Genomic DNA, 25,127 nt, shown 5'->3' on the forward strand with positions numbered 1-25,127 from the left:
TAACAAATCATTAAAAGAATATACCGTTAACTGGAATATGTTGTGCCTTTACACATATGTTGGATTATGTAATTGGTTTGTCATGACAAACAAATAAAAAAAAACGCGATTTACCCGGTGGCTACAACAACACACAGTGACTGCATGTAGTCACTGTGTGTTGTTGTAGCCACCGGGTAAATCCAACATATGTGTAAAGGCATAACATATTCCAGTTAACGGTATCTTTTTTTAATGATTCGTTACGGCGCAATCAATACTTCCATGCATTCGGGACCTCCATGTTTTGGGGGTATTCATCAGACAAATCGGATCCGGGATTCGGCTCCCATCAGTCGGGCAAGAACTGCGGGTTTTCAGCCTCTCTCCTCTCTCCTGGAGCTTAAGGGGGAGCTTAGTATTCCTGCCTCTGAGGAGGTGGCTACAACAACACACAGTGACTACATGCAGTCACTGTGTGTTGTTGTAGCCACCCACCGGGGTAAATCGCGATTTTTTTATTTGTTTGTCATGACAAACCAATTACATAATCCAACATATGTGTTCGATTATTCCAGTTATTTTTTTTAATGATTCGTTACGGCGTAGTCAATACTTCCATGCGTATAAATTGAGGAAGGCGAGAACACACAGGGACCCTCTGCTGCTCTGCTGCCGCACGCTGCAACACACAGAGCGGCAGGCGTGGATAAGGGGGGCGTGCTAGCCGCGCGGTCACGTGGGCGTCGTGGCCAATCAGAGAAACGCGGAAGCACAAGTTAGTTGCCTTAAGTGTTCACGCGGACAGAAGAGCCAAACCGCATCTGGCTGAAATGTTCTGGGACATTTAATACTCAGTAACAGTAATCAATCAAAGTAACAGTTCCACATTTATTTGTAATTTAATTATATGCTTATTATTATTATTGTTATTTTCACTATCATCTTGTTTATTTGTTTGCTTACCAGTTTGTTTGTTTGTTTGTTTGTTTGTTTGTTTGTTTGTTTGTTTGTTTGTTTGTTTGATTGATGTTCCAAATAGGTTTTTGTTCAACTCATCATGCCAAGAAAGCACTTGAATCGACTTGAATTTAATTAAGAGGCAGAGAGAAAGAGAGAGAGAGAGAGAGAGAGAGAGAGAGAGAGAAAGAGAGAGAGAGAGAGAGAGAGAGAGAGAGAGAGAGAGAGAGAGAGAGAGAGAGAGAGAGAGAGAGAGAGAGGAGAGAGAGAGAGAGAGAGAGAGAGAGAGGGAGAGATGGAAGGGCAGTGACTCTTCCTGACTCCTGTGGCCCGTTATGATTGCTCTGTTGTTGGTAGACCCTGCTGGTCTGACAGTGTGACGCACTCCCATAAAAAGGCTCTCGCTTGCGGTCACACACATGTCACCATGGCAATTAACATGTCAGAGGGTGGATGATTGACAGCTGACACTTCTGGGATGTAAACAAAGACCTGGTGGGGAGGCCCGGGGGTGGTGGGGGACGTACAAGCTCCAGATCCCCTCTCTCTCTCTCTGTCTCTGACACATTATTTGGATCAGCGTTCACCCAGCCATGCGTCCACAGGTGACGTGCTGACAGGAATAGATGGCCTGAAATAGATATAATTAACGGAATTCACAAAGGGCTCTATCATAATAACCATGTTTTCATATTCACGTATCACATTATGACCTTTGGCTGCTAATTATGTTATTATCACATATAGCTAGCAGCATTTTTCACGCTTTCTTAAAACTACAATATGGAATACATTTTACCATAACAATTTTGGTTATATTCACAAATCCTTGAAGAGTTTGACTTGCCAGTGGAAATTTGTAGATTTTTTCTTAGCCCATCATGACACATAATACAGGTTGGTGGTGCGTTGATGTAATTCAAATAATTTAATAATAATAATAATTCAAATTGTAAACAAGACTTTTGCATCCTCAAAAAATAAATAAATCACGTTAGCTATTAAATACTATCAGTCATTGTATCAAAGGTTCAAACAATAGGCGGCTGGGTGGCGCAGCGGTCTAAACGCTCGTCACCAACGCAAGAGACACCGGTATCGAATCCGGCTGTCAGCGTTGCCTCCGGCTTGGCCGGCCATCATACTGGCTCAATTGGCAGAGTCAGCGGGAGGGAAGCCGGTGGGGTGGTATTCTGGTCGTTGTAAACAGCGACTCCTACAGGTCGGTCAGGGCGCCTGCACAGCAAAGAAGGGATATGGTGAAGGTAGTGTGACCTCCCACGCGTTACACTTCACCAATGAGAATCCGCGCTGGCAGGTGAAAAGAGGCTGCTGGCTGTCTCCTATGTGACGGAGGAAGCATCTGATAGACTTCAGGGACTCCCTAGACCAACCAGTGGGGGGCACATGCGAGCAACGACCAGTAAGGGAGGGGGGGAATTGGTATAATGACTAAATTGGGATGGGAGAAAAATCTGAGAAAAACAGGAGAAAAAGTGGATACAAAAAAAATTAAAAATAAATTCAAACAATAAACATCAGAATACAAACACATCTCAAAACATCTCAAGGAAATGGTGTAAAGTAAGTGAAAGAAAAAGTTAAGTAAGTCTCTATGTAAACTAGCTAGTGGGGCGAGGGGCGTTAGTGGAGGGTGGCATAGTGCAATAAAAACGGAATGTGTACTTTACCCCTGCCACTGCCTTGTAAAAGAGATCTTGGATCTCAATGGGACAATGGGACAAAATGGGGGCAACATTGGCTCGGGAGGTAAAGCAGTCGTCTGGTATTCCAGAGGTTCCTGGTTTGATTCCCGCTCCTCCTGGGCATCGTGTCGAAGTGTCCTTGAGCAAGACACTTAACATTTACCATTACCATTTACAATTCTGGTTAAATAAAAGCGAAATAAACAAGCTGAACCACAACCCACAGAAACCGTAGGGCCTTGCACGACACACCTCAATCGTCTCGTTAGCTCTTCAGGTCGGCGTTCAGCACACTCCCTGGCTGGTCCCCCCTCACATCAATACTCCCTGGCTGGCCCCCCCCTCACATCAATCACCGCAGCGGGCAAAGTGGGATGCACTGCCGCGGGCTACTCCTGGCTCTCGACGGCACCAGACATCGTATAACAAGTGTAACAAGTCAGTGGCATTTTTACTATTGCAAACATTATACAGTAACTAACCTTGTCGGAGAAGAAACACTAATTAATTGAGAGGCTATACATTTAGTGTTATTGATCCCAAGGGGATCAATAAAGGAATATCTTATCTTATCTTTTATGAATGAAAGATATGATACAGTCTCCTGTATATTCCTCTACCTCTATCCATCTCCCCTTCTCTGCCCCCCCCCCCCCCCCCCCCCCCCTCCTTTGCATGTTTTACTGTGTCTTATTCTTTGTACATTTGCCATACATACACTCCTGCAGCAAACTCTTGAAGTGAGTTTGGATTTTTGGACATTATAGGTTGTATGAAATACTTGCCAGTTGTGTAGTTGATGCAAAGCTATTTGCTTATTCACAGAGTCCCGGAGTTCTGGCTGTTGGGTTCCGAGTGATCCGGAAAGCAAACAGGGTCTTGAAACCAAAAAGTATAATCAACACCACAACATGCAGGTGAAAGGGTTTCCCAAGCCAACACAAAACCATGGTTCTCCAGCATCTCATATTTTTGCTATCATTTGGCATTATTTCTAGAGAAAAGCCAGTGTATTACTATGCGCTGCAGCCTGTTCACAGGTAACATGGCCTGTTTCAAAAGGCTGGAGGGACGTGGTGTTGTTTAGGAGGTGGGTAACCCCCTGCCTGCATGTCGTGGATTAAAACCTTTCTGGTTTCGTGACCCTGTGTCTGCTGTTGGCTTCCCGGTTTGCTCAGAACCCGGCCAGAACTCCGACCACGGGACTCGGTAAGTAAAATAATAGCTTGCATCCGCTGCACTATACTGGCAAGTATTTCATGCAATGTAATCCGAACTATCATTCAACATCCACGCTCAGCGCGGCTCTTTTGTTCAAAAAGAGAATGCGGTAAGGCTTGAACGAGTGCACTATACCAGTAACAGTAGCAGGACGTGGCACTCTCCTTCTGGCTGCGTGAAGCAGGGCAAGGGCAGGTCAAGAGGCTAGCGGTCTCTCTTAAATCATTCATTGGGTCCGGGAACTCCTATGCATGGGTCCAAATACTAACATAACATACTGTATATTCAGTACATTTGAGATACAACTGTGTTTTATTTGGACGTTTGGTTTATTTCTTCAATACAACGAATCAAGCACCTTGCGTGTCTACTGTATGTCACCTCACTGTGTGTAATTTATTTGCAGTGTGAAGCAACAATCCAAATATGCTATTTCAAGATGAAGTGGACCGTGTACCATTCCCCCAGGGTTCTACATTCAGGCCATTCATTGTTGTACATCACTGCAGTGTTTGGGCGGGGGGGGGGGGGACGACTAGTGGTCATCAACAGATGCGTTCAGGGCCACCATATACGCTTTGGTCTCATCGGTGCAATTTGTCTGAGAAAACCCGTCTGAATAGTACGCTGAATGGTAACCTGGTAATTACCGCACGCTTTTGTGCGGCCTGGGGGCCGACTCTTCACGGCTTTGTCTGAAGACCTGCTCTCAGACTTTAGTAAATGCGTGCATGCAGACTGCTCCGTGGACCTTGAGAGGTGGATGGAAATAGCTTCCTCTCTCAAGACGAGCAGAGGCGATCTGTGCTCCATTTTAGATGCCGCCATCAACGGCCCTGTGTCTGTATCTCAGGTCACTAACACTCCGACACATGTCAGATGTCATCTGCTGTACCTTCGCTATTCTGGCTGTTTCACAGCACTCTTAAGTTATCATATTGGCTGAGAAAAAAACAACATGTTCACATTGTCTGAAAATAAGACTGGTATGTACAGAGAGAGAGAGTTTTCTCAGTGACCCAAATGTGTTGGTACAGAGGAGAAGATGGAATCTCAATCCCAGAAGAAATTGAATTAATAGTTCTCTTTTAATCATGCAAATAAGCCTGTTCTTAATTAAGATATTAATTACATCTTATAATTTGGCAAACGGCGGGCAAAGTCTGCCAAGGATGCCCCTTGATGCCCCTTGTGTTTTTCTGAGCAGTCCTTACTATCAGACTTCCAATCAAATGAAAGAGGCTTCGCTAATTTAATATTGAGGAAGAAGGTACACTTAGACCAGGAGAGAAAACTCACAGCTTAAATAATTAGACCCTTCTCCCTCCCGCAAGACATTTTATTCCAGGAATTTCACATTCTGTTCCGTGATTTAAAATCAGTCTTTGGAGGATTGGGCTATTTGCTTTGTCTTTTTTTCCGTTTTAGGTTTACTTTTAAATTACTTTCACCTTTATTTGTTTTGGTGTCCTCTCAAGTTCAAGTTTCAAGTTTTGTTTTATTTGTCACATATAAGGTAAAAGTAAAGTAAAAGAATAAAGACCAAACACTATACAAAAAAGACTAAAGTACAAAATGCAAAACAAAATAAGGTAGAGAGGTAGTGCAAATATCTTAATAATACATAGATACAATATCTCAATCTAAATCATAGCATATGATTACAAAATATATATTTTCTGGCTGGGTGGCGCAGCGGACTAAGTGCTCGTCACCAACGCGAGAGACACTGGTATCGAATCCGGCTGTCAGCGTTGCTTCCGGCTTGGCCGGCCATCATACTGGCTCAATTTGCAGAGTCAGCGGGAGGGAAGCCGGTGGGGTGGTATTCTGGTCGTTGTAAACAGCGACTCCTACAGGTCGGTCAGGGCGCCTGCACAGCGAGGGAGGGAGATGGTGAGGGTAGTGTGACCTCCCACACGTTACACCTCACCAATGAGAGTCCATGCTGGCAGGTGAAAAGATGCTGCTGGCTGTCTCCTATGTCTCGGAGGAAGCATCTGATAGACTTCAGGGCTCCCTAGACCGACCAGTGGGGGGCACATGCGAGCAACAACCAGGAAGGGGAGGGGGGAATTGGCATAACGACTAAAATGGGGATGGAAGAAAAACACAGAAAAACAGGAGGAGAAAAAGTGGATCAAAACAAAAAATATATATATATATTTTCTGTTTGAATCCAGAGGTTTTAAATGACTTTTAAAAAATCTTAAAAAAATTCTAAATTTGTTTTTATGCAAGAAAAGTACCAATTTGAGCAGCATCCATTGGGCCTCATTCAACAATACTCTTTTATAATTTTTCTTATATTCTTGCTTACATGTCTGTTAAGAGAACAATAAGAAAAGCCACCGCCACATTCATCAAGCCGTTCTTAACGTCGAAATCGGTTCTTACCCAGGTCGGTTGCATGGTGAATTCCACTCATTCTTAAATTCAAATGCGTGTTCGCGCTAAAATCATTTGCATACAGACACGCCCACTATCTCCTTACAAGGTGAATGAGGCGTGTGTAAAACAGCCGAGTTTCAGCGTCTGATCGCTGTCTGATCCATTCAACAGGAAGCGATTTGCAACAGATCTCAAAATGACACACACACGACTCGCGACTCAGTGCATGTGTGTGTTCCTGTGGGTCGTTCATCGCATGTGTGTGTGTGTTAATCTGATGACAAATACAGACTTATACTTATATGTATACCGCGTACTGTATAGTGCGAAATAAATCGTTCCAGCAAAGTAGGCTGAAAAGTTCTGGGTTTGGGCGGCTAATTGGCGCAGTGGGCAAGGCGCTCGCCTCTAACGCAGGAGACGCTGGGTTCGAGTCCAGCTCTCGGCGTTGCTACCGGCTGGCCGGTCGTTCATACTAACACAATTGGCAAGTGTTAGAGGGTGGGAAAGCCGGTGGGTGGGGATTTGACGTTGTGGACAGCGACTCCTGCAGGTCGGTTTGGTGACACCGGTGCGACGGAAGCAGGAAGTGACGGGGGCAGCGTGAGCCTCCCACGCGTTACTCCTCGCCACTGAGAGTTCGAGCTGCTGCGGCGAAAAGATGCGACGGGCTGCCTCCTCGTGTACCGGAGGGGACACGTGATGCAAGGCTTCTGTCCTCACTACAACCGACCTGTGGGAGGCATAGTCTAGCAACGTTCAAGACAGGGGAGGGAAGAATTGGATACACGAAATTGGGATGGGAGAAAAAAATTGAAAATGGGGAGAGAAAAAAAGTAGATAAAAAAAAAGTTCTGGGTTTATAAAGTCGTATTTGGGGGTATTTGGGGGCAATTGACCAATGGTTTGCTTTCAACCCATGAACTCCTTCCTCTCTCACCTTTTTATATATATTTTTTTATTGTATCTATCTATCTACTAAAACTTTATTGTATTGTATTGTTTGTTTTGTAAAGTGTCTTTGAGCATTAGGAAAAGCGCTATATAAATCTGATGTATTATTATTATTAGGAATGGTAGGTGTTACAAAGGGTCAGATTAAACCGAATATATATATTTATTGCTTGAGATCCCTTGTATAATATTTGTATATCGTTTGATATCCCTTGTATATTCTTTGTATATATACACAGAATATCCCTTTACCTGGGTACAAACCAGACCATAATATTCGCTCTCCTATTGGACAGCGACCCCTAGGCGCCAACGACCATACCCCCAATGGCAAGTTCAAAGGCAACGCCAAGGCATGTCTCAACATGTCCAGGTTTGCGCAGTAATACGAGACAGAACTGAGGTTGGCACTAGATAATTCACCTTACGTATAAATACGGCGCAGGTGGATACAGCAGCATTTTAGCACTAAAACGTTGATGCCTTCACCACGAGACAACGTGTAGTGAAGTGGGCAACTTTGCCTCTGAATAGAGCCTTGAGAACCGCGTGCGAATAGATTGCTAAAGTGTCAGAGTTTAACGCAGTACCGTTGAGTTCGACTTATTCTAATGTGAAGTAAAGTCTATCATTTATAGTGTATCGTGCGGCTACCGTTCTTCAGTGACCAGCATTACCACCGGTTCGTCGTGTATATAGCTAGTGCACTTATCCAGGCTGGGCGGCCTAAACTCGTGCCCCCACCCGAGGAGTCCTAGACGAGAACCGTTGGATATGTACACCGGAGAACCTACACCGGCGACTGCAGAACCTTTTCTGGTTGGATTATATTGCTTTGGTACCGTGACTGCTGGAGCAGAGAACCGTCTACCCCACTATCGTGTGGGATCTACCCCCCGTGAGGAGCATCCCTCGAGCCCGCCTCTAGGAAGAGGCTGGCTAGCTTTCATCCATGCTGTCGAGCATACTGGATTATAGCTGTTGCTTTGTCTACCGATCAAGGGAGTACTGCACTGGTTCCTGTATCTGGAACCTCGTTATTCCTCGTTGACCCAGACTTTGCACCCGAACATTCCTCTACCCTGCCGGCCTTACACCCGGAGGGAACCCCCCAGTGTCTCCAGCTGGTGCTAGTGTGCCTTATGTAATTGCTATGCTACAGGTGGCGTCAGTTTAGACCCATCTTACTATTCTCATTGACTTACGCTCTTGACCTACTTTACGTGTGTTCTTCGCCTTACAAGCGCGAGTATAATTCTCAATCTGTAACCTAACGTTGCTTGCTCTGATAATAATAAATACCCTCCAAATAGAACTTTATGTGTCATTGCCGTATTCTTGTGTGGGTGTTCACCATATATATTCATGTATGAATAAGTACATAACTAAGTACATAACTAAGTAGTGGTTTAATATATCATACTCTCAATACAGTCAGGGAATTGTACCCCTCAGTTACAGTAGGCCTTTTTTATGTTTCTCATCTGGGTAAGAGTTTCTTATCTGGGTAAGAGTGCTCTCGACCACTCTTATAATTTGGTCTTGCCTGAGAGAAAAGCAACAATAAGAAAACATTGCTGAATCCCAGGTAAGAACAAAATAAGAGGAAATGCTAGTTAAGAATGAAATCTGTTCTTATATCGCTTCATGAATGAGGCCCATTGTCTTCCATCTTTGAGTGGATGTCTTTTTGTTTTTTTCTCCCTTCGCAGTGCTCGCCCCTCCATGGCCATGGGTTTGTCTTGGACAAGTACAAGTGCCACTGCAAGAATGGCTTCTATCACCCCAGCAGAGTACCTGTCAATGTCCTCAAAAGTAAGTAAATCTGATGAGTCAGTCTCCTATTTCACCCTATTTGAAATAGTGTTTTCTTGCACACCCGCTAAATATACCATGATAGCAGCTACTACAGTGATAACAGATACAAACCTCGTCTTTCAGTAGTCAGCTTACATTTCTCCATTTGAATTAAAATACCGTAATTCCTCTAATAGTAACCCCGGCTTGTATTAGTTTCAACTGTAGCGGGTACCAGGCTTGTATTAGGAGGAGGCATGTATAAGAGAGAGGCCTATATTTCTAATTTTCAAACAGATCATAATAAATAAATCAACATTTTGTGTCAGTTTGAACCCAGTAAAATGTACTGGGTTCATTTATTGAAACCAAGTACTGTATGAAATAGTAAACAGTGCAATTACAGGTGGTCACTGGTCATTTCAACGTTTTCAAAGTGAAATCAAGTAACTTTACCTTAGCAGCTCCGGGTGCTGTGGGTAGCAACGTTAGCTCTCATAACGTTAGCCAGTTAGCAGCTCTGGGTGCTGTGGGTAGCAACGTTGGCTCTCATAACGTTAGCCAGTTAGCAGCTCTGGGTGCTGTGGGTAGCAACGTTAGCTCTCATAGCGTTAGCCAGTTAGTAGCTCCGGGTGCTGTGGGTAGCAACGTTAGCTCTCATAACGTTAGCCAGTTAGTAGCTCCGGGTGCTGTGGGTAGCAACGTTGGCTCTCATAACGTTAGCCAGTTAGCAGCTCCGGGTGCTGTGGGTATCAACGTTAGCTCTCATAACGTTAGCCAGTTAGCAGCTCCGGGTGCTGTGGGTAGCAACGTTAGCTCTTATGGCGTTAGCCAGTTGGCAGCTCCGGGTGCTGTGGGTAGCAACGTTAGCTCTCATGGCGTTGGCCAGTTGGCAGCTCCGGCTGCTGTGGGTAGCAACGTTAGCTCTCATAACACTAGCCAGTTAGCAGGCGACTACGTGGCGTAGTGGGCAAGGCGCTCGCCACGAAATCTGGAGACGCTGGGCTTGCCTGTTCGAGCCCAGCGCTCCACATTTGCTTTCAGTTTAGCTGGTCGTCCATACTAATACACATTGGCCGTATTAGGGGGTGGGAAACTGATGGGTGGGGATCGGGCGTTGAGGACAGCGACTCCTACAGGTCGGTTGGTGCGCCTGCGCAGTAGAATCAGGAAGTGTCGGGGGCAGCGTGAGCCTCCCACGCGTTACTCCTCGCCACTGAGAGATCGAGCTGCGCAGGTGAAAAGATGCGACTGCTGTTACCTCAAGTACCGGAGGGGACTTGTGCTATGTATGACTTAGTCCACATTGCAGCCGGCTTGTGGGAGGCAAGAAACAGCGTTCGTGACAGGGGAGGGTTGAATTGGATGTTACGAAATTGGGATGGGAGAAAATATAGAAAATGGGAGAAAAAGTGGATAAAAAATTAAAACATTAGCCAGTTAGCAGCTCCGGGTGCTGTGGGTATCAACGTTGGCTCTCATAACGTTAGCCAGTTGGCAGCTCTGGGTGCTGTGGGTAGCAACGTTAGCTCTCATAGCGCTAGCCAGTTAGCAGCTCCGGGTGCTGTGGGTAGCAACGTTAGCTCTCATAGCGTTAGCCAGTTAGCAGCTCCGGGTGCTGTGGGTAGCAACGTTAGCTCTCATGGCGTTACCCAGTTAGCAGCTCTGGGTGCTGTGGGTAGCAACGTTAGCTCTCATAGCGTTAGCCAGTTAGCAGCTCCGGGTGCTGTGGGTATCAACGTTGGCTCTCATAACGTTAGCCAGTTAGCAGCTCCGGGTGCTGTGGGTAGCAACGTTAGCTCTCATAGCGTTAGCCAGTTAGCAGCTCCGGGTGCTGTAGGTATCAACGTTGGCTCTCATAGCGTTAGCAGCTCCGGGTGCTGTGGGTGGCAACATTGGCTCTCATAGCGTTAGCCAGTTAGCAGCTCCGGGTACTGTAGGTAGCAACATGCTCTTTTACCGTCAGCTGCTTTCAGCTCTGTTGTTGTTGTGTTACGTGCTGCGCGCGACCCGTGTTCCATATGGAAGTAAGGAGAGGTTCGCTCACGCGTATATTAGTAACCCGGTTTGTATTAGGAGGCCGGCTTATAATTGCTTAGCTCAACAGCGCACCCGGATATGAATAGAGACCCGGATTTTAATAGAATACAGGTTACTATTAGAGGAATTATGGTAGTGTGTTTCTGTTGGCTATAATTAGAAACCTATACTGGGAAATGTATGAGTTGTGAAAAATGCTAAAGAACTTTGTGGCATTCTAACAGAATTCAAAACATGCCAGTATTGTTTTTTTTATCAACCTTTTCTCCCCCTTTTTCTGTATTCTTCTCCCATCCCAATTTAGTCGTTATGCCAATTCCCTTCCTGGTCGTTGCACGCATTTTACCCCACTTGCCGGCCTAGGGAGGGTTGATAGATACTATCACATGTCTCCTCCGATACATGTCGAGTCAGCCAGCCGCTTCTTTTCACCTGACAGCGAGGACTCTCACCGGGGGAGCGTAACGCGTGGGAGGATCACACTACTTCCCCCAGTTCCCTTCCTCGCTGAGCAGGTGCCCCGACCGACCTGTAGGAGTCGCTGTTTACAACGAGCAGGATACACACCCCACCGGCTTCCCACCCGCTAACACTGCCAATTGTGTTAGTATGGACAACCGACCAAGCCGGAGGTACCGCTGACAGCTGGATTCGATACCAGTGTCTCTGCGGTGGTAGGCAGGCGCTTAGTCCGCTGCGCTACCCAGTCGCCCATGTCAGTATTGTTTGAAGAATTATAGATCGATTGTAGGTCACACACAACAAGTTGGCCTACTTTTGGTTCATGTCACCTCTCATCTGGGGGGGCGACAGTGGCTGAATGTGTGAGTGAATGTGAGGCACAAGTTGTTAAGCGCTTTGGATAAATGCAGTCCATTTACCATCTTGTAGAATCGTTTTTTTCTCATTTGTTAGAAATAGCTACCATGACAGCTAACTTGCTGACTTCGTGCTTCATCTATTGAACCGCTCTGTGTACCAATAATGCACCAGCTGAAATAATAGTAAGCTCCCCCAGCTAGTATAAAAGCAGGGGCAGTAGTGTACAGTACATTCTCACCTTCAGCTGAGGAATATTCTTTGCAGCACCTTCCAACCTGGCAAGAAACTAAACTCTTCTCTTCTCTTTGCTTCTCTTCCCTACAATGAGCGAGCTAATCGTTCCAACCCAACGGCCCCTTTCAGGGCCACCTTCCCACACCTGCTAACTGGCTCTCCCCTGTGATGATCTGGTGGCTCCCTGCTCCACCAGGTTCACCAGGAGGATGCCGGTGCTCTCCTTCCCCTTCATCTGGGCTCCTCGGATGAGGGGCCCCTCATCACCGGCGGCTCTGTACTCCACCTAAACTGCCTGGTTGCTTCCGACTTTGACAAGGAGGAAGGGGTTTTGCCAGCCCTCCCTCTGCTGCTGGTCACTCGTCCACAAGGCAGATTCTTCTGGATTTCCCCAGCATCATGCAGGTTCTGGCCAAAGCCAAGGGGATTCCCCTATCTAGCCCTTAGCCCATCCCTGATCCTGATAGTATGGTTGGCGAGTTTTACAGCCACAAACCATCCACTAGCCGTTCCTGTGTCATCCCGGTTTCCCATCCATCGATATCTACAGGGCAGGAAAGGAGCTTGGCTATTCTACCACTGGACTTGCATGCAGTTCACCCATGGTTTTCGCCCACTGTTGTTGTCTCTCGCCACCCACAGTCAGTGGTCCTCAATCAGGTCTGCACTCTTGAGAGCCGTGAGTCTGGCCACATCTTTTGATGTCACATTCACTCAATACGGTACTTATCTTTTTATCTTTTGTTGTGGGACTTGTACAGCACTTTGGTCAACTTCCTGGAAAGCACAATGGGTCCATAGCCTAAAGCCATATCTAGTATAGGTCCAAAGTTGATAACAATACCACAGAAAATGTGTGTTTTACACAACTTTTTCTAATGGTATGTCTATGTGTTTTCCCAAAATGGCCACTTGGAGACCCTGTGTCTCCAAACGCTATAACTCTGGAACGCTTCAACGTACAGTCAAAATCTTGGGCTCTAATGAAAGGTTACACATAGAGCTATCTTCTGATTTAATCAGATTCACTCTCAATATTACTGAAACAGAGTAAGTGAAGCATAAACGCATCCCATTGACAAACAAAGCACAGAAAAATGCCACCTGTCAGTATGGTTAGACATAATCCTGAGACTGGGGCACCTCTTGCAATTTGCAGGCCCCCACTCTCTGTTTTCGGGGGTAAGTCAAACCATGCTGTCAGACACGACAGCAATATCATCACTCTCTACCGAGATAATGCTGTTATCCAAGTAATTTTCATCGTTCCTCCGCAGGATGTGATGGAGGGCATTTACTGCAGGTATTTTCTGCCCCCCCCCCCAGAGAGTGTTAGACCCATTCTAGACCTTGTCACTCAATCAGTGGAAATGTTCAGCATGCCCACAGCGAACACACTGTTATGCTCCCTCTGTCAAACAGGGAGATTGGTTCACATCGATAGACTTGAAAGATGCCTCTTTTCATGTCCCTATATTTTCTCCCCACAGGAGATTCCTTAGTTCCGGCTTCCGCAGGACAGTGTACGAATATCAGAAATATCAGTATCCTGTTTGGATACTCTCTGGCACCCCGCACCTTCTCGAAGTGTATGGAGACAGCGATCAAACCTCTGTGCTGCCAGGGCACGAGACCTGTATTCTACCTGGAGGACATTCTGGGTCTCAGTCAGACAGAGGAGATGGCAAAGCATCACCCCATCCTGGAGCATCTGTCTCTATTGGGTTTTTCCATCAACTGGAAAAAAAGCCTTTCCCCATCAAACAGATGGCATACTTGGGCATCATACTGAACTCAGTCTCTATGATGGCCTCTCACTCTCCTCAACATCAAGAGGACATTCTGTCATCCCTCCAGGGCTTTCATCCTCGTAGGGGACCTTGGGTCTGCATCACATGCGCAAATTACAGAGGTGGTTTGCTCTGCTCAAAGTCAACCCAATGTGCCAGAAAGGGAGACTGATTACCATTCCCGCATCTGCCAAGGGTGATTTGGAACACTGAAGGACCCCGGAATCTTGTCAAGGGGAGTTCTCATGGGCAGCATCTCATTGCATGTGACTGTTCTCATGGAGGTCCCTGATAGGCATGTCAGTCACAGGCAATAGGGGACAGGTGGATAGAGACCTCTGCCCTCACATCAATGTGCTGGAGCTCATAGCAGTTCTGCTATCGTTCAAACCTCAGCAGCCTACATTAATTGTATTTGAGTATGCTCCCCCATCTTCACTGAACAGCAGTGAAACTGTGGTTATGGGCCTCAGTTCACCTGCACAGTGCACACTCTCCACATTGCCGTTCTGGACAATGTCCAGAGGGGGCCTCCTTACCTCCAGTGGCACTTATATCCCGACATTGTTAAACAGAACTAGAACCAGTTCGGGGTAGCAGCAGCTGAACTCTTTGCTTCCAAAGAGAAGACTCACTGTCCCCTGTAGTTCTCCATCAGGCTGAGGGATGACCCTCCACTGCATTCTCCCTGTCTGTACAAATGTACAGTTTCTACGTCAAATGTATATACTCCCTTTTCTTGACTCCTTCTGTATCACAAACAGTACTGTATTTGCAAATCTGGTATGTCATAAATGTATAGATGTAGCAGTACTGACTATCTGTATGTCATGTATGTCATATATGTCCTGATGAATTGAAAATGGGGGACCCTGGTGGAAACAAGACGAAAGTCTTTCTCTGGTCTGCATCCCCTTAACAATTGTGTGTATTGAGCTGTACTGTATTGTACCCATTCTGCAATCTGTTAATAAAGTTTTCAATCAATCAATCAATCAGTCTCCATGGCCGGATGTATTCCTTTTTTTTTTATCGACTTTTTCTCCTTATTTTTAAAATTTTCTCCCATCCCAATTTCGCCTCGCCAATTCTCCCTTCAATTCTCCCCTCCCCTGTCTCGAACGTTGCTAGACTATGCCTCCCACTGGTCGGCTGCAGTGAGGACCAAGCCTTGCATCACGTGTCCCCTCCGGTACACGAGGAGGCAGCTGTCGCATCTTTTCACCTGAACAGCGCGATCTCTCAGTGGCGAGGAGTAACGCGTGGGAGGCTCACGCTGCCCCCGATACTTCCTGATTCTGCTGTACAGGCGCACCAACCGACCTGTAGGAGTCGCTGTCCACAACGTCCAATCCCCACCCACCGGCTTTCCCACCCCTAACACTGCCAATTGTGTTAGTATGAACGACCAGCCAAGCCGATAGCAACGCTGAGAGCTGGGCTCGAACCCAGCATCTCCTGCGTTATTGGCGAGCGCCTTGCCCACTGCGCCACTTAGTCGCCCGGCCGGATGTATTCCTCTATGCGTTTCTTGAGTCTCGAGAGTCAAAGCATCACCACTTCTGTCATTAAAACCATTCAGAGCACTCGTGCCCCATCCACTACCACTGTTCACGCAGGAAAGTAGCTCTCCTTCCAATCCTGGTGCGAGGCCAGGTTTCTGGACCTGATTTCCGGTCATTACCTTTCCCTAGTCTCTATTATACAACCTGCCTTACTCAACTGTGAACGTTTATGTATCTTCTATCTCTACCTGTCACCAGGGTTTTGGTGATAAGCCTCTCTTCAGCCATCCTCTGATTAAGCACTTTTTGCAAGGTGCTAGGCACCTTAAAGCCACCAAGTGCATCTTAACACCACAATGGGACCTCTCATTGGTACTTTATAGTCTATAATAATAATGCAGGACCTCTTTAGGGGGTCTTTAATCCGCATGCAACGAACTGGACATGCAATTGGAGCGGCACACACACACACACATGCATTGTCTTTCCTCAGTCGCCGATGCGATAGAGTCTCTGCGCCTAACCAATCCCGTCGTCCTTCCCCCCAATCGAAGTGCTCCTGTCCGTCTTCGTCAAGGACGCCACAGCGTTAGCGATCTGTTATTGTGCATGTTTTTCCATTGGGTTTATCTTATCAGGGGGGAAACCCTTGCAAGCACGGGGAGAACATGCAAACTCCACACAGAAAGGCCTGGGAGATACCCCACCTGGGTACCTGGCATCATGGAAACCTGGTCCCCAAGCGGGAATCGAACCCTGGACATTCTTGCTGTGAGGCGACAGTGTTAACCACTACACCACGTGCCGTCTGATAAGGGAACCCTTTGAGCCGTGCTCTGTCTAAACAACTTCTGTCCCATTGGCTGTGTGATGGTATCTTTCACTGTTATACCCAAGCTGGTCAGACTCCACTAGCCGGTGTCACAACCCACTCCATGCTTGCAGTATCTGCCTCCCCTGCTCTTCTCAGAGGGGCCTCGGTGGAAGACTTCTTGGTTTTCCCCATGCTTTTTTATCAAGTTTTATCTGCTGGATGTGTCAGAGAATCCTCTCTATCACTCTGTCCTCAGCTCGGCAGCCCTTCCTTATCATTCTAGCTCTAGCTAGATCCCAGCTCCTTCGCCAGTGCATTTCTTATTTGTCCCTGTTAAAATGCTTCTCATCTTTTATAGACAGATCTTTTCTTCCCAGGGATCAACTCGTTTTACACATGAGTGAAACGGGTTCCCTACTTCTCTTCTGTTACAATTCGTTAACCTGCATTTGTAGGCTATCCTGCTTTCCATTTATTCCTTATGTTATATAACCTATTCTGCCAGGGTCTTCAGGTTCTTTCTCTTAACCCCTTATGCTGAGGGCACATTTATCATAAAACGCCTGATGATTGCATACCCAAAGTAATTTGCGATTTGTTACATGAACCGTCCCATGAAAGACCGGATCCGAGCCCCCATGTTACGTTCAATCCTAAAATATGGCTCGCTTAGGCCTTGAATGTAAAGTGGTGGACACAGGACACTGGACAAGAGTTATCAAAAATAAAAATAACTATATTTATTTGAACAGCTAATGGGGAGCTGGGTGCTCCAGACTCCAAAGTTCAATAACAAAAGGTAATGCGCATAGACAAAAAGAACAAGCAGCTAAAATAGACAGCCAAGCAGTGAGAGCAGGTGAGACTCTGGAGAGCTGTGACGAGGACTCTGTGAACTGAGAGACACTGCAGCCTGCACTGTGCTCTGCTTTGTAGGGCGTGGTTCCTCATCACCACACCTGTGATAATTACAAGAACGGCCATTTTAATTACAGGGAAAACAGAGACAACAGAAAGAAACAGTGTGTCAATTACAACCACCAATTAGTGACAGCACACTAACCCACAATGTGAATATATGCACCACAGACAGTAAGTATCCCTCCACCATGTGAAAGTAATACATAACAGCTACAAAAGCGGTCAATCATTTTCACCGTCAGAGCTGACTGTTCCGTTCAGGACCAGCCGAAACCGGACGTGGTCACACCGACGCTCGTTGGTTGTTCGGCCTTGTAACCCGAGATTGGAAGAATGTAATAGGTTGAGTAGGGTGTCAATAGAACGGCGGCCATTTTAGATTTCCAACAATGTGTTGTTGGGTGATCGACAAAAAATACAGCGCTAGGCCGACAGATGAGGGCAAAGTGCTGCGAAGTGTGCACATGGGTGCAATGGGCCGTTTGCGGGCCGCCGAACGTTAACAGGTTTAACTCCTTCCCCTTGCCTATCTTTTTAGGTGTTGGTAGGGGTGTGAGTTTTGTCTATCTCCTTTTTAGTTTTTTTTAGGGCCAACACGGGGGTACATGGATCAGGGACATGCTCTTGCTTTGCCTATTAGTCCAATAGATGAAGCAATATGCTGAGCCTGCATGACATATAATGATAGTTATGAAGTATAACTCTAGTTATATGAATGCAAGAGGGAAAATGTATGCTACATCCCGTTATATACTAGTTGGGGGGGGGGGGGGGGGGGTAGCCCTGGTCTGTGTTAGGTGCATGAAATTAGTGCACAAAGCAGTCCAATAGCTGAAGCAAGATGCTTTGCCCACATTCATAATAATGAATGAAGTATAACTACAGTCATAACTATTGATTTGGCTAACAGGATACTAACAGCTTATTACATCTTTCTGTTTGTTAGTGAGTTACCTCTCCTCGCCTGCTGTTGTTCTGGCCTGATTAGGGAAGGCTTGTGCAGACATGCAGTCCCAGTGGTTTTCACTTGGCCTTATTGCCACCCCACATCTCACCCCTGCCCCCCCCCCCCTCTCGTCTTCATCCGCTTCCCTCTGTCTCCTTGTGTGTGTCACTCTCTCTCTCTCTCTCTCTCTCTCTCTCTCTCTCTCTCTCTCTCTCTCTCTCTCTCTCTCTCTCGCTTCTTGTCTCCATTTCTCCTCTTTCTTCCGCATCATTCCTCAAATTACGTTCCTCCATGCATTTAACTGAAAAGCACAAGCTCCTAAAATGAAAGCGCATTATCTAGCACACAGAAAAGTGGATGTGTGTGTGTGTGTGTGTGTGTGTGTGTGTGTGTGTGTGTGTGTGTGTGTGTGTGTGTGTGTGTGTGTGTGTGTGTGTGTGTGTGTGTGTGTGTATGCATGTTTGTGATTGAGGGTGTCTGTGTGAAACGGGGGTAATACGATTATAGTGAAGAGAGGCAGGTCTGTTACAGCGGCCTATCTGCAGCAGTCTGGCCCATCACTTGGCCAATAACAAGCCCCTTAAAGGATCAATATGCGTCTGCCGATTTTTGGCAACAATTTAGATGTATTATTATATTTCGACACAGTAACCGATAGTACTAAAAAAAAAACAAGATGTTTGACATCAAAATGAAAGTGGGCAGGAGCTAAAACAGGAGCTAAAACAATGACATCAAACAAACAACCAAGTCAAATGATTGGAACGAGCGAGCTGTCTATCAAACCCTCTAGTGACACATGCGCTTTGTATGCACATAGTGTACACAAAGGCCTGCTGCTAACATAGCTGCCTGCTAGCTGCCTAGCGGGGCGTGGCTTTGGAGGCATCCTGATGCGTTTTGATTTAGAATTCGGTTTAAGGATTTGAAAATATATCTTATAGCTCCTTTAAAGGCCAACTTGCATGTTGTATTTTTGTTCAATAAACAATGTGGACTAGGCCAACGGTGACTTTCATGAAGAAGGAAAGAAAATTATTGAAATTGACCCAGTTTTAGCGTTTTTTGTCAAACATTTTGTCTGCCCAACACAATCGCCACGCACGTGGATATTTTAATCAATGGTTCATAACGTGCGCGTGTAATCGAAATGATGTCGTCACAACAGGTGCAGGGCACCAGGGGGCTCACCAGGGGGCTCTGAGAGTCTCACACAGCTAGTGGCAGGCACTGCAGGCAGAGAGCCTTGCTACTACTAGCCGAATGAAAATGTATCTGTTTCACCTAACAACACTATTGCTCCGTGATCATAGCCATCCATCTCTAAAGCTAACCACTATTTGTAAAAGCCACAACCACGTTACCATATTTGTAATAATGTAAATCATTGTGTCGTTGTACATATTGTGTATACACCGTTAGAAGCTAACATAGCTTAGCTTGGTAGCTATTGTGCTAACAACATATCCCGACGTCCGGCTCGCTGGCCGGCATGAACGCCCGACCCAAAATGGTTCTCTCCTCTCTGTACACCCCCGTCCCCACGGGTACCCTGCCGGGGAGCCCATGGACGCGACAACGGCGGCAGCCGTAGGGTGCTCGAGCCCGTAAAGGCTAGTGGTACACGATAGCTATGAGCTAACTAACGCTACAGGCTCAAACACCCTATGGCCGCCGCTGTTGTCGCGTCCACAAGCTCCCCGGCAGGACACCCGCGAGGACGGGGGCACACAAAGAGGAGAGAACCACCCCAAATCGGGCACTCATGCCGGCCGACAAGCCGGACGCCGCGGCACATTGTTAGCACAATAGTAGCCCACTGTGATGCACCGAGTGGGCCACCATTGATCAACATGCAGCGACGTGTAGCTTGCATGATGCGTGTGCAGTGCTTTGCCACACAGGTCTGAGAAGAGGACCTGCACATGATTTTACTCGTTCCCCAAACTCCTCTACATGCCCCGATCTAAAATGGTTCACGACAGTAGACATAATGCTAACGTTAGCCAGCGCCAATTATCCAGTAGTACTATGACCCGGACGGGCATAAGGCATACGTTTCCTGAAGTGACGTCACGGCCGTGCTAGCGTCTGATAAGCTTTTAGATTTGCTCGTGCATGTTATTCGTGCGTGGACCTTTTTAACCATTTCTGAGTGAAATTTCCGGCGTCAAATGGAAATAAATAAATAATTAAATTAGATACCAATGATGTAAACTACCCATAATTGCAGAGTAGGGTTTAACCTGCAAGTTGGGCTTTAAGGGGACATTCTTTACACTCCTTTGTACAGGACGCCAGTGGAGCTCAGTTTCCCTTTATTTCCCAGGGACCTTTAGATCCTTGCGTCTAAAATGTAGGCAAAGTAGGGTAAGCTCTCTGACTGTCAGTTAACTGGAGTAGCCAATGGGAACGAGCGGCAGGATATGAGTCATAGCCAAGAGATAAGTAAACCCTTCACAGAGGATCAATAATGTGCAGAGTCATAGCTTTGAAAAGAATATAGGCCAGTTTATTTTTAAAGGCAAAATCCCCGCAAATCTCAGGAGACAATGGGTGTTTCCAATAAAGCCTCTATAAATGCCACATATAAAACCAGCGTTCTTTATCTACCCAACCACACAGGCTCCTCTTCTGGGAGGTTTACCCTCCCTCAGTCTGTCCTCCTTCTAGACCAAGAGGAATACCCACCAGCCTCCGCCGTGTCCCCTGGGTGCTGTCCCTGCAGAGAGCAGAGGCGGCATCATGCAGAGCTAGCATCTTTCTATGTGTTTTAAACGTGTGGACACACTGCAGCCATCAGCCTTGTATGATATGCCAGGGATTGAATCAGGAAGAACAATGTTGACGTTTCATGTTCACACATATCCTATGTGTAGGTACAGGAGGAACCTATAGATACATACTTCACAAGGTCAAGATACCCTTAGATTCCGTCCTCTGGGGCTCTAGTTTTGTCACCGTGTCGAGGGCCGAGATTCTGGTATGAAATTGGTTTCCAAACAAAGGTCCAACAAAAAGTACACTCGGTGAAAAATTTCCCCTGCTTGTATTCCCTGTAAATATGTGGGTCTATACAGCGTCCTGATTATCCCCAAGCAGCAGGTACTCACACACGTCCATGTCTCCGACAGGGGTCGCGCGAAAGGGCCACGCCGCCGACAGCGGTCCGAACGCGGACGAAGGCTCGTCCAGCGACTGCCTGCCTTGCCAGGAGGGCTGCGCCTACTGTAAGGACGACACGCCCTGTGTGGCGCGCGGGGACGGCACCCTCCGCGTGGCCGTGCTCTCCTTCCAGTGCCTGTGTATGTCCCTGGTCTTCGGCAGCATGGTGCTCGTCTACCACTTCCGCAGGAATAAGGTACTTTACTGGCGTTACTCACGCAGCGCCCTTTACTTGCTCACGTGCTGTTGTCGATCGTAGGGTATATCACGTGTGTTTTGTTTCCCACAAGAGAGATTTGCACTTTTCGAAGTTCAAACAGCAAAACCGATTAAATTCATATCGTAGCGGTATTCATCTGGTACATATTTGATGTTGTGCCCCCGAGCCATGTGGTCATCAAAGCTTTCCGGATGAATAAACTGGTGATTCCATATGTGGGTGGTCACAATAAAAAGCACTGGAATGGTTTCAAACAGCCTAGACAGCAGTGAACACATCACCCTCATCTTCAGCACCCTGGACAGCACCCAACAGAGGACAGCCATGCATTAACACAAAGGCAGAATTATAAAATAACTTGGATTTACACATATTTGGTCAAACTTGTACCTATTTGGTCATAATATATTTGCATATATTTAGACTGTTGTTTGATCTTACACACAATAATATTTTGAGGCACTGTTTAAAAATAATAAGTGAAAAAAAAGAAGATCATTACCCTCATTGCAACTGAGGATAGCAAAGAAACCTTGAAAGATTAAACATGCTGCTTTGCATTTGTAAGGAGATTTACCCACACAGTGAGAGTTTACGCACCTACTGTAGTTCACTCTCCACACTGAACTCTTGCCAGTACATGTGAAATCCCCTAGGCTATTGGGCCTGTCAATTAATTCACTTCATTAAAAACTGTGTCTCGGGTATGAGAAATCTGAGGATTAGCTTGAAGAGTCACCATTTTACTAACAGGGGGAAATCGAAGTGCTCTCTCACGCATCTGATGAGCTCACTATTATAATAGCCTGAGTTGAACAATGGATCTTTCGCATTAATAAGGCTGGAGTTGGAGATACCCTTTTTTGTCATCATTTAAAGTACACTTATGTAATCCCTTTTTAATCTGATCAAACTAAATTTAAGAGCTTAGCTTTGAAAGCGTTTCACAAATGTGGGGTTCTTTTCTCTTTTGCTGATATTCAAAAAGTGTTTTTTTATTTCAACAAACAGATGGACTTCATTGAGTTGAAGGATTTAAAGGATTCATGAGAATCCCAGGGTTGGTGTTTTGTGTTTTCCTCTGTGTGCATGTGTGTATTTTTAAATGGAGGGCACAGCTGTCTTTTGCTCATTGAATGCCGCCTCAAGCATCTTGTCAATTAGAGGAAGATATGCGCAAGACATGTATAGAAATTGTCTGAAAAGGGTGAGCCCTACTATGAGAAGTCCTTGAGGCGAGAGCTTTCACTGTAGTTCATACTCAACAAAAGGCAAGCTTTGTTTCCAGTTCCATCTGGGATAAGCAAACATTCTGTGCATTACCCTAGTTCAGGCTTCCTTGTGCCATGGCCTGGGTGAATACTCGGGTCTGATTGGCTGGAGGGATGTTGATTCATTTCAGATGTACTGCACAGCTGGAGCCGCACCACAGTTCAACATTAATGCACTTGTTTTCACTGTCTCAGCAGCGTACACTACACATTTTGTAGCATTTCCTACGAACCACGAAAAGCCGCTTTCTTCTTTTGGGGCGATTGTTCTTTTTCCAAGATGTAGCTAGCAAAGCAGAAGGGTGTGGAGAGGCAATTTTTCCTTGATTTGCATAATCCTTTCACTTATCATGGTACATACAGAGCCTTGGACCTATAGCCTTAAACATCAAGCAGACACAGGTCCAACCCTCCACCCAACCAGCCATCTACCCAGTCCACCATACAAGTACACAACACCACTCTTGAAAACGTTGACCACTTCCCCACAACCTTGGCAGCCTTCTCTCCTCAAAAGCTGACATTGACTCTGAGGTCAACCATGGTCTGAGTTGTGCCAGTGGAAGCCAACATGACCAGCATCACCACCACAATAAGGCACCAACTCAGATGGACAGGCCGTGTCATCCACATGTCCAACACACGTCTTGCAACATGCGTCTCTCCTCCTTGCCGTGTATCCTTACTTATTTTTCATTTCTAAAATATGTGTAATGGTTGAACATATATAGTGAGTAATTCATGATTGATTCCTTCAGACAAATAATCATAGCATAGGAGAACAGTGGAAATAGTTGGTTTGTTTTACGTTTTCAGATGAAAACTAATCACAAACGTGATCTTCTAGGGAAAGTAAGTCGGAGTGTTTTGTACATCCGAGGCTGAATATTTTCAGATTAAGTATCACATTCACACTCAACACAGACTTTTTTATTTTGTTTTGTTTTGTTTTTCAACTGAAGGGTTCAGTAATGGAGGAAGGACGTTAATCTTAGTTATATCTTTCTGTGTTTTTTCTTGGACAGAGTATCAGAGCATCAGGCCTGGTCCTGCTCGAGGCCATCTTGTGTGGAGCTCTCCTCCTTTACTTTCCGGTAAGCCTAATACTTCCTGTTTATATGTGTTCATTTGTGTCTCTGTGTGTGTGTGTATATGTGTGCATTTGTGTCTCTGTGTGTGTGTGCACATGCTTGTGTGTATGTCTGTGCACTTGTATGTCGGTGTGTGTCTGTGTGTGTGTGCATGCACGCACGCACAACCTCCCGCACCAGCTCATGCATGTGTCGCGATTATGTTTGCCGATAATCTCGTTCTCGTGCTTCTTTGAGCAGAAAATTAGAACCCTTGACTGAAGGATGACATTCAGCCTGACCTTCAGCTCACGCTGCCGCTCAGTATCATGGGTTTAAGTTCTGTGGCTCAGCGCGCAGACAGAATTGTTTGCCTTGTCAGATAGTACAAACCCAGTTAGTTCATAAATCATACTAGCGTTGTTTTTTGACAGCTCTACGTGGAGTTGAGACATGCAGTTTTTTTTTTAAGATTAACTTTTTTAGCATTTATTGCTTTTTTATGGTGAGACATGACCGACAGATGAGGAGAGGATGAACGGGAGAAGAGGCGGGGAAGACATGCGACAAATGGGAGTCACCGGGAGTGGGAAGCGAACCCGGGACGGCCGCTTCGCGACGCAGCGCGATACATGGTGTGCTACTAGAGCCAGAACAAGTATTGCTGCCCTCTACAGGTCATAGTTGGGTCTAGTCTGCCATATATCCTAACAATAGCTGTCACTCAAGGGGTGTTCAAAAGAAAAAAATGTCTATGTAATCTGTTTGGGATATATTGTGTATAGTCATAACTTAGGGTGCTGGAATGTTATTATATTTAATTAATTGCCATCCAGAGTGGGGGTAGTGTTGTAAGATTAGGGTGTTGCCTGCTTCTTTAAGAGTGATGCGTTATGGGATAGATAGGTGGTCTACGCAAGCAGCGAATAGCAGCACAAACGCGGGACACAGGCGTGGACGGGCGAACGATCAGCGCTTCACTTTCGCTCCCATGTTAACGCGCTGTTCACACTGGCCGCGGGCAGACTGCCTGCAGATATCGTTACCTTCCTCATCTCATCTATGGTTTTTCTTTTTATATCTCTATGCAACGCCCGCCCACACAACACCGACTCACACTGTTGTTCCCTCCTCCTCTGGGACGCTCGGGGGCTGGGTCCTCCTCTGGGACGCTCGGGGGCTGGGTCGCTTATATATTAATGCCAGCCCAAGAGTGCTTCCGCGTTTCTCTGATTGGCCGCGACGCCCCACGTGACAACGCCTAGCACGGCCCCACGGCAGAGCGGCAGCGCCAGAGCGGAGCGGCAGAGCGGCAGCGGCG

At 46.3% G+C, this 25,127-nt stretch overlaps 1 protein-coding gene across 1 annotated transcript in view; it reads left to right on the forward strand.

Annotated features, from left to right (window-relative positions):
* The window catches only part of gpr158a (G protein-coupled receptor 158a), a gene marked incomplete at both ends in the record, with an annotated part of 161,259 nt that overhangs the window by 59,730 nt on the left and 76,402 nt on the right, over nucleotides 1–25,127 (forward strand). Inside the window, 3 exons of the mRNA XM_084325952.1 lie at nucleotides 8,924–9,026; nucleotides 21,215–21,441; nucleotides 23,762–23,830. Of these exons, the coding sequence (XP_084182078.1) occupies nucleotides 8,924–9,026; nucleotides 21,215–21,441; nucleotides 23,762–23,830 (399 nt within the window). The remainder of the gene's footprint in view (nucleotides 1–8,923; nucleotides 9,027–21,214; nucleotides 21,442–23,761; nucleotides 23,831–25,127) is intronic.

Source organism: Notolepis coatsorum (assembly GCF_963971535.1).
Source record: "Notolepis coatsorum genome assembly, chromosome: 12".
NCBI lineage: Eukaryota > Metazoa > Chordata > Actinopteri > Aulopiformes > Paralepididae > Notolepis > Notolepis coatsorum.